General features: G+C 38.7%; 1 protein-coding gene across 1 annotated transcript; it reads right to left on the bottom strand.

Annotated features, from left to right (window-relative positions):
• Positions 1 to 429: 429 nt before the first annotated feature.
• On the bottom strand, positions 430 to 1,950 carry LOC112846007 (selection and upkeep of intraepithelial T-cells protein 7-like). Its single transcript, XM_025905206.1, has 3 exons — positions 1,890 to 1,950; positions 1,007 to 1,019; positions 430 to 859 (listed from the first exon to the last, which is right to left on the bottom strand). The coding sequence occupies exons 1-3, from the start codon at positions 1,948 to 1,950 to the stop codon at positions 532 to 534; spliced, it is 402 nt and encodes a 133-aa protein (XP_025760991.1). The 3' UTR covers positions 430 to 531.
• Between the last annotated feature and the right edge of the window lie 8,810 nt (positions 1,951 to 10,760).

The raw sequence follows: 10,760 nt of genomic DNA, 5'->3' as shown, positions 1-10,760 counted from the left end.
AGTTTGAGCAGGTTTGATGATGATCAGAGAAATTTATCATCAAACCAACTCTGGACATGTTTGATGTCTGTCTGCTGGATAATCAGATCATCTGTCTGTACCTGAATGTTCACTGACAACACAGAGTCTGAACAGCAGCAGGAGACTCAGAGTTCATTTTAAACAGGCTTGTTTATGTTTTCTGTAGATCAAAAACCAACAACAGCAACAACAAGAAGCAGAGCAAAAACTGACAGACCAATTTTCAGTCCAACAGATCCATCCTCCTTCCCTCCATCCTCTGTGTCTCCTCTTGTCTGACCTGCAGGTGAGAAACAGGTGTGAGGTGTCAGCTGTCAGGTAGGTGATGAGTGAAGAACAGAACAGAATCCATTTCCTCTTCAAACTGCTGTCAGACATTATCTACTGCACTCTGATCACATCACTCAGACCAGCTGCTTTCTACAAAGTCTCATCAACAACATCTTTAGAAACAAACATCAACAACCAGGAAGCAGCTTCACCTCTGATCACACACACACTCAACTCTACTCACTCACCTGGAGGAACAACATGAAGGTAGATGATGCTGATGAGCTTCGAACTGCCTCCACCTCTGGGAATGTCAACACACTCATTTGTTCCAGTGTCATTAATCGTTACATTGTTCAGAATCAAAGACACGTCTCCATCCTTCATCTGTCTGTCCTGCAGATCCACCCGGTTCTTAAAAGATGGATGCTGGTCATCTGAGTGAAAGTGACCATCACGGTACAAAAGCACATAATTTTTTCCCAGGTCAGCTCTGCTCCAACGTACAGCTGTGTTGTTGATGTTTGGAGCTCGACATGTCAGAGTGATGTTCTGTCCAGACTCAGCTCTGCAACACAGAGCAGAGAGGTTAAAGGTCAAAGTACAACTGTGCACTTCTACAGCAGCCAATTAGAAACACACACACAATATTTAATGTTAACATTTATAAAAGTACAGCATATTAAAAACTGGACAAAACTATACTATAACTTACTGCTGCTGAGCATCTATTGACCAAAACACTGGCTTTAGAAAACAGAAAACCTAAATACAGGAAGTGCTGAGTGGACTGTACCAAGTATCCAACATCATGGGGGTATTATTCATAAATGATTGGAGTAAATTTTATTCTTTAAGAAGTGTATTTAAAATTCAGTGTTTCAAACAGCTCAACAAATATCAGGAAACACAGAAAGTGTTTGTGGGCAGTTTCAGTCAGTAGAAGGACATCAGCCAATGAGAAACCATGGTTTCTGCTCATCAGTGAGAAGGTTTATAAAACCATTTTCATATAATTTGATCTTCATCATTCTATAGAGAAAAAGATTATTCACAAGTGTGCAACACTCAGAAAAACTGCAAGAAACCCAAGAGCTACGTCTCAAACTCCACAGCGTCATCAGCACAATAGAGGTTGAAGTTCAGCACAAGTAGAAAGAGGCTGAAAAATGCAAAGTTGAAAGTGAACAGTCAACGGGGCAGAGACTCATTTAGCCAGATCCCTCACTACTGAGGCTGACTATAGGGACATTTTATTTTTCACCTTAGACATGAACTTCAGCTTCCCTCACCTGAACATTGTGACTCTGCCTGCTGCCTTTATGGAGCTACAGCTGTTTGTATACACTGAACAAAAAGCTTTGTAGCTGTATACTGACTCCTGACACTACAACACATCACACTGACACAGACATTACACTTCTTTGTGAGATCTGAAAATCACCAACATGTTAGGTCCACACAGACCCCACCCAGCCTCGTGTCTCCTTCACACACACAGAAAGACTAAACCAATACTGAAATTAATCCTTTAAAAATTATTATTACTAATTTAACCGGAATAACACTCAGTTTAGTTTCTAACAGTTGAATCTCACCTGCACAGACGAACACGACAAACATCAGTGTGGAGCAGAGTGACGCAGTTACAGCAGACATGTCCGTGTTCTCTGTTTCTGCTGATCTGACTCTTAGTTTGTTCTAAATGTCTGAGTCTGTTGGTGTTTTCACTCAATAACTGAACCTGAATTTAAACCTGAACACATCAGATTAAATTTAAGGTTTAAATGAAGCTGAAATTTTGTGATTCAGCCGCTCGGTCGGTCTGTACATTCCGATTCAATGGCTCGTATAGAAGTTGTGTTGGAGTGACGTTTGATATGTTGGATTTTCAACCAATGATTTAATATTTCAGGCTTTACAGGGTTAACATCCACTAGAAAGGAAATGACATTTTAAATCAGGGGGAGAGAACTCCAGGCCTCGAGGGCCGGTGTCCTGCAGGTGTTAGATGTGTCCTTGATCCAACACAGCTGATTTAAATAGCTAAATTACCTCCTCAACATGGCTTGCAGTTCTCCAGAGGCCTGGTAATGAACTAATCATTTGATTCAGGTGTTTTGACCCAGGGTGAGATCTAAAACCTGCAGGACACGAGGCCTGGAGTTGCCCACCGCTGTTTTAAATGAAGTCTCATTTGTTTCTGAAAGTGTTTCTCTGTTCAAACATTTTTGTGGGTGGATGTCAGTCAAACTGTAACCATGACAATTGAAACTTTTTTTCCTAAGAGACCTAAAATGATTTTAGAAAAACACAGGAAACACTTACTGCTGTTCTTAAGAGATTTGTTAAATCCCCAAACATTCTTCTGATCATCAGAATGAAAGAAAATCCATGTAAAGATAAAAAGTGTGAGGTTGGTATAATCCACCTGCTCTTTCTGTAGGTCAAAAGGAACTTACTTAAGGTGTATTCAACAGAAACAATTTTTAAAAAATATTGAACAAAATGTTCTCTGGCTGAACCCAACTCTGTACCACGAAGATGAACCAACTGGCTTGTTTCGCTTTGACACCCTAATTTAGAGACGTGTCTTAGATGTGTCTGGTCAGCAAAACCCTTCAACCTACATTTGACTACATATGCAATGTGACACTGATATTACAGTAACAGGAAATGAATTTATTTAAAAGAAAACAGGTACATATAGAGACAACTGTCCACTCTGTGTGTGACAGCTTTTCTTAAATTCATTACATATGAGTTGTTTTCACATTAGTAAATCTAATGCTTTATACTAACTCCACCTGTATCACTGTTTTTGGATCTTTGAAAGGGATATTGAGTTGTTTGTTAGTTCATGTTTAATTTTTGTTTTAAGGAATATTTTATGTTGACAGGACAGCAGGATGGCTCAGTGATTAGCACTGTTGCTGCACAGCAAGAAGGTCCCCATCAGGGCGGGGTCTTTCTGTGTGGCGTTTTCATGTTCTCCCCATGTTTGCATGGCTTCCTTCCACAGTCCAAAGACATGCAGTTTGTGGGGATTGGTTAATTGATTAATCTAAATGCCCCATAGGTGTGAATGTGAGTGTGAATGGTTGTCTTTCTCTGTGTGTTAGACTGCCGACCTTCCCACGGTGTACCCCGCCTTTTGGCCTATGACAGCTGGGATAGGCTCCAGTGTCCCTCCGCAACCCTAAAAAGGATAAGCGGAAGCAAATGGATGCAATATTTTATGTTCTAACTTTATCGTCTTCAGTTATTTATCTGATCTTTTGTGCGTCTTAGTTTTTTTCTGTTTTATTTTGTTCTGTTATTCCTTGTCTCTTGGGTCTAGTTCTACTTCGTGTGTCTCATCGTTTGTGATTGGCCCAGCTGTGCTCCCACATGTTTTCCTGTGTGTACATGTTGTCTCAGTCTTCTCTTGCTCTTTGTTGTGTTCTCCCTCACGGCTGTGTCCCATGAAGATTATAGTTAACCTTCATGTGACACTAACCTAGTTAAGATAGTGATGAGTAGATGATGTCTTGGAGTGTGTGGGACATTCGATTTTCTGTGTCCACACTGTGTTGGTGTGACACTCAAGAGCGACATCTGCTGGATTAAAAAAATCACTGCAGATAACCTGGATAAAGACTGAGCATAACCAGCTACATAACCAGCTTATGATAAAGTTATAACTGAATGAAAGGTAGTGTATGTGTTTCAGGTCATTTGATTATAACAAAATATTATGACTGACTAATCATAATCTAACTAATCACTAATACAGTATCTCAAATGTAGACTTTTAAACTTTGTTTCACTTTAGTATAGGTGAAAAATGTTACATTAAAGGTGAAAGTTTTGTTTATAAAGTAAAGTGCTCGTGACAGTGGCGTGTGCTTAACTGCTCGTAATATAGGGGAAAATACACATTTACCTACAGAAAAAATAATAATTTACATTAATATGATATCAAAACAATCTCAGACTGGAGAAAATGTCCTTTTTTCTCGGTGGTTCTGTTGTAGTGTTTGAGAAACGAGCCAAAAACATGAAGTCAAACAGCTCAAACAGCCTGATGTCCTCCTCAGCATAAATGCAAATGAGTCAAAAAGTTAGGCTTCAGAATTTGGAGCCTCTCCACCGCAAGACCCAGCAGCTGCACCGGTCACATGATTTCTCTTAAAGCGATACACGCATCAATGTGAGGTTTCACCCTTAGTGTCTGAAACTATTAGTGATGCTTCATTATTGTTTGATTAATCACTAATTTGTCCTTTTGTCATATATTATTTTGTACTTTAGTTAGCACTAGTGAACCAGTGTTGAGCCGCTTTCTAAGCTTTAATGAAAATGAGTTAACTCATTAAAAGCTTTGTTTTTGCGACATCTAGTGGCGAATAAGGAAAGTAGTGTCCTAATAATCACGTGCTGAGTGTAACTTGGGTTTGTGTGAATGATATACATAAAGATTTGTAGAGATTGGTTAGTTGATTCTTTCAACTTATGTAATGTAGCAGCTGGAAGAAACCGTGCTTCAGACAAGAAGCTGTGCTGTGATGGTTTGGTGTGCTTGTGTAACTAGGTCATGGTATAATTATGTACATGTACATGGATGAAGGTCCTCTTTATTATTTAGCCTCATAAACATACTTGACTGATGTTAACATTAATGTTTAAAAAAAACGAGCGCGAGTCATACAAAGAGTTTGTTTTTATTGGTTATTTGGCTGTAGGTTTTCCTTGTGTGCAGTCTTCCAGCTGGTATGGTTTAATTTCTGCCTTGGAAAAGACATTTCAATTAGTATGGAAATTTTGGTTAAACTGGTGAAAATATTGCTTTCATACTTTATTGATGTGTAACCTAATATAGTATGGTATGGTATGGTATGGCCTTAAGGGCCAGTTAGCTCCAGTCTATGCAGCCAGTTATTTTCATTTTACATGTACAGTGAGATTGTAAATTGACCTCCTTGTTTTCAAGCCCTCCATTTTGGTCATTAACTGAGCAATTAATCTCACTGTGAGGAATATAAAGAGAAAAACTTACCAAACATTATTTTAATACAGTGAGTATTTTTGACTTCTTTAAATTTCTGAAGCTAAAACCACAGTGCTTTTGCTGATTCTAGTTAACTAACCCCTGAAACTGGTGAGACCTGTCACCATTTTTTCTGGTTTGGCTAAGAATAGTCTTCTTGTTGTGAGAACGTGTTTGCTTTGTCATGATGTGCCAGCATACACTGAAAGAAGATGGCAGCTTTGTGGCTTTGGGTGTTTCCTTTTCACACACATTCATATTAATTCTAAATTGGCAGTGTTAAGGGTCCGAAATTGAGGACGAGAGTAAAATAATCATGGTCCAGAAGAGGTTGATCGAACAATTGATTTTAATGAATGCACGCAGCGTGGAGAGGTGCAAACTGCAGAACAGTTGTACATCTCTACCCAAAATACACTCTAGATTGCTTTTATAACATCAGGGTATTGTAACGCCCCTTCTTGCGTTTACAAGCACATAATTTGCATGTACAGAACATTCATGTATTTTAAGAATTAACTGCAACATAGAGGTTCCTCTTTCTGGCATCCTCTTAAGAATATGGTGATGATCTAAGGCCTTTGAGGTCACCATGGGCTGGACATCCTGCTGTCACCTGTAACTAGGCAAACTCAAATGCAACAAGAAGCTGAATACATTCAGGCCTTTACTCAGCTACTTTTGTACTGTAACAATATACTCAGCATATGAGTTATGATACATATATTTAACTCAATCATTTTAAAGTAGTTATAACTGCACCTGTAATAAACATGTTAATATTTGATTATGATAACCCCTATAATATAAATTATAACATAATGCCAGCAACTTCAATAAACACTTTGATGAAATGATAATTACTGCAATGATAAGATGATGGTTATGTAAAATAATCCCTGTAATTTTCACAATTCCCTCTCTTGACGTCTTCCAAAGACGTCACTACACCATTCCCAGGTCCACTACCTTCGCTCTGACCCTCTCTTGCCATCCCCTGACTTAGCAAATCAGACAATAACCTCCTGTCATCTAAGTGGTCCGGTAATAAACACCAGCTCCCACTCGAAAACACTTCATGCTTAAGTGGTCTCTGCTCCTTTCCTGGGTCCCTCTCTAGTGGAAATCTAGTGGAATGGACCCTCATCATCAATCACTAAGTAAACTGAATTGGCGCAGGTCTCAAATAAGAAGTAGAAGACACTTGGGCCCTCACTCAGGCCTGCTACTAGATTTATGTGTATTGTAAGCATGCATGCAATTAACCTGCTATGTTCTCATCTTCCTTCAACATGTATCACCTGGACACTCTCACCAGTGAAGCTTAAAACCCTTTTGGATGGAACATCAACTCCAAACAAGCACAGATATGCAATGTGTATAAAATCAACTAAACCTGTGAATAGAATGAATGTGATGACAAACATATTCAATGCAATATGAACCCTGTAAACAATATTACTGATAAAAATAAATCAAACAAATAACTTAAGCTGTGTGACGGCACCTTGCGTTTACACCAGGCTGTGAGCTGCCCTAAATCTACTTGCTACATCTAGTTTAATTTTTTCAATCCTAGTTCAAACTATTCCTGACTTCCCTCGGTACACACTGTAAAGTGTAAAAGATACAATTAGCTTTCTCCTGGTAAAAGGTCCTACATTATTTTCTCAACCTTTGGAAACCTCCTCTATCGAGTTAACCCCTTTCATTTTTCACACTTAGGCCTGATTTCTTCGCCCCCTTTAACGGGTAGCGCATATCCGGTCTGAACACTGTGTTTGGGCAATTTACGAATTGTTGCAGGATTTCTATGTTATGTAAATTTCCTCTCATCCCTTTTATGCTTCCATTATAACCTATGTCTAACAAGCTTTTGATCTTCTTTGTAATATAAACAACTAGGTGTATTTGTGCTCTGTTTTCCTCCTTTCTCTGGTTGGTTCCGTTTGGTCTGGGGCTTCCAGGATTCTCGCTGTGGTCCTGAAATCTTCTCCTGTAAAAGATAGAAAACAAAAACCTCTCTCTGCTACACCCCACTAATCTACTGTGTTCATCCAATGTTCCTTTAATTATTCAAACTTGGTTCACAATATCATGTTCTGGGCTTTATCCTTTTTATTAACTTTACTTAATCTCAATACTCTTTATGTGTGTGAGCAACGCTTTTAGTTTTATTAAACACACCCCGGGTAAAATATACACCATCCCCATGTCAGCCTACCTCTCCTCTAGAAAGCACGCTTCAAAATTTCTATCAGGATTTACACCTCTTTTTGCTTCAAGCATATACCTAACATGCAAAAATTACTGTTACTGCCAGTTACACAAGTTTCCATTATTTACAACATTTTGTTTCACCCGTCTCAGCCTCACATGTTTCCTATTCACTTATTACATACTTATCTTTAACACCTTTTACCTCATTAGTTGCTAAGCAGAAACAAAGCAACATGTGTTTTCACCTTTGCCCTATAAACTAAATCTATGTCATATTTGTGTCTGTAAGCATGTTTTGCATTCATTCATTACACTCCACGCCATCCCAGCAAGTTAAGAGCTATACAGTTAAAAGCTACAGGCCTTTGGCCTCGCCTATTTTAAATAAAGCAGGAGAGTTTCATTTTACTTTAAAAATAACTCTATTTAAAAATAACAATGTCTGCCTCAGTTTTACCATATCTAAATTATCAACAACCCCAAAAGTCATAAAATGATCCTAGAACCCATTTCAAAGAACCCATTACAAATTACCTCTTAAATTCCCCCTTTATATTTGGACACACCAGATGTGTCCAAATAAATAAAAACTCAAAAACTCAAAATGCATCACCCGGGCTTAAGAAATTAAAGGAAAAAGGTTAGTCATATCATCTCTCAGAACAGCTCAGCAATCCTCCTCTCCGGTGGATCTGCTCCAGCCCTGAAAACCTGTGCTTAAGGAATAAAATCAATTTAATCATCATATCAAATCTTCTCAAACTCCTTGGTCCATGCAAAAGTCTGGATCCTTGGAATTTCCTGGAAACAAAACCTATACTTTACATTTCATACTCAACTCTCCCCATTTATGATCCAATCTGTGTTACAACAAAGAAAACTTAAAACAGAACAGTTATCAATCATGTGTTTCTTCAGTTAATAGTAACATGAGTTATATCAAACAATGTTTCCCTTTTAGCATTTAGCATTTTATAACGTAATAACATAATCCAACCCCAGTAAATAAAACAAAAATTCCCTCCAAGCAAACATCAGCATCCCCAGAATTAAATCTTCCACTTGTCCTGCTCATGGCAAAAGCAAAACGAAGCATCCCCTTTCTTTTCCTCACATGGTAAATTGTCTATCCACATTTACTCGTTCCCACCTTAGTCCAGTCATTCACATTCACTCACATGCATTCACACATGATATTTTTGCTGATCTGCAGCCTTCCGCGCACGTCATCAGATGCTCCACATCAGCAAAATGAGCTCAATCATTTGTTTTATTTCGTTTTTCCTTTTTAGGAAAATAGTTCTCTATACTTTTGACTGGATTGACTCGCTGCAATCCTTACTTGGTAATTTGTCCGCGCCGTCAGTTCACTCTCTTCCAGGCCTGCTTAGAGCAAAAATAAGAAAAAAGAGAGCTGATTATTAGCTCATCAAAGTACAAAACAAAATCACCTGACAGGTTTTTTCTAAGTGCACTGTTATAAAAACTATGGGCCCTTTTAGACATGTCCATGTTTATCAAAACTCCCTCTATTAAAATGAAAAACAACAGCCCCAAAAAATCTTAAACCATCTTAAATTTCACCCGTTCAACACACCGAAAACCTTGTCAAAACTGCACCGTTTTACACACAACAATGGTCCCCTTTACAACAATGTATCTTCACCATACTTAGATTCAACTTAAGATATAAACACGTTACAACAATGTGTCAACACTAATTTATAAACCTCTTAATCAAATTTGCACCTCTAAACAGTCAACTTCTCCTTTAAGGCCTCAATCACACACACACAGCAAGCTCCTCTGTCCACATTCACACGAGCTCTCAAACTTTTTCCATACTCAGCCATATCTCAACAATTTAACTTGGCAAGAGAAATACTTTTTTTAAACCTCATGCCACTATTCAATTATTTTCATTTTCTTTCTATACTAATCACTTGTTTTGATCACTCAGTGCAAAAGCACTGCTAAGTCACCCTTTTAAACTAGTTTAATCAGTTTATTCAACATTCACACCATTCTATCACTCATACAAGTAGCAAGCTGATCTTCATTGCGTATGTTTGTGTGTGCTATTTTGCATGGCTTCACAGTCTCACAGACACTTTCCCATTCTCCAGTTAAAGAGTCAGTTTTCTCCGTCCCCCAATCACTAACCCAAATTTTACTTCCCCACCTTAAATCACAGCCCTGCTGGTCTTCCACCACCAGTTAGGGCTTGCTGTCAGGTTCCTGGACACTGTAAACAATTCAACCAGAAACTTGCCTTAACATATCCATTCATGTTCACCTGTAATTTCGTCCGACTCCTGCATCTGGAGAATTGGTCTGGGTCTGCTTTACTCCTGAAAATAACAAACTAAAACATTTTCATTATTATCACGGGTGGCTAAACGACCCATTTCTCTTTTCCTATTCAAAAATACCAATTATGTCATGTATGTAAGCGTGTTCTTCCTTGCGTTATGTGGTCATGTAAATGCAGTGTAAGCTGTTCTCTTCATTGCATCCTATATATTCATATTTAATTTATTCATTTCAATTCAATTCAATTCAATTCAATTCAATTTTATTTGTATAGCGCCAAATCACAACAAAAGTCGCCTCAAGGCGCTTTATATTGTACAGCAGATAGCACAATAATAAATACAGAGAAAAACCCAACAATCATATGACCCCCTATGAGCAAGCACTTTGGCGACAGTGGGAAGGAAAAACTCCCTTTTAACAGGAAGAAACCTCCGGCAGAACCAGGCTCAGGGAGGGGCGGGGCCATCTGCTGCGACCGGTTGGGGTGAAAGAAGGAAAACAGGATGAAAGACATGCTGTGGAAGAGAGACAGAGATTAATAACAGATATGATTCGATGCAGAGAGGTCTATTAGCACATAGTGAGTGAGAAAGGTGACTGGAAGGGAAAAACTCAATGCATCATGGGAATCCCCGGCAGCCTACGTCTATTGCAGCATAACTAAGGGAGGATTCAGGGTCACCTGGTCCAGCCCTAACTATATGCTTTAGCAAAAAGGAAAGTTTTAAGCCTAATCTTGAAAGTAGAGATAGTGTCTGTCTCCCGAATCCAAACTGGAAGTTGGTTCCACAGAAGAGGGGCCTGAAAACTGAAGGCTCTGCCTCCCATTCTACTTTTAAATACTCTAGGAACAACAAGTAGGCCTGCAGTGCAAGAGCGAAGTGCTCTAATAGGGTGATATGGT

The sequence above is a fragment of the Oreochromis niloticus genome, linkage group LG3, assembly GCF_001858045.2.
Source record: "Oreochromis niloticus isolate F11D_XX linkage group LG3, O_niloticus_UMD_NMBU, whole genome shotgun sequence".
NCBI classification, from domain to species: Eukaryota; Metazoa; Chordata; class Actinopteri; order Cichliformes; family Cichlidae; genus Oreochromis; species Oreochromis niloticus.
Note: the sequence above shows the minus strand (reverse complement) of the source record. Positions and strands in the feature narration are given on the sequence as shown.

Coding starts and splice junctions, on each gene's coding strand:
- LOC112846007 (XM_025905206.1), bottom strand. CDS start 1,950: ATGTCTGCTGTAACTGCGTCACTCTGCTCCACACTGATGTTTGTCGTG.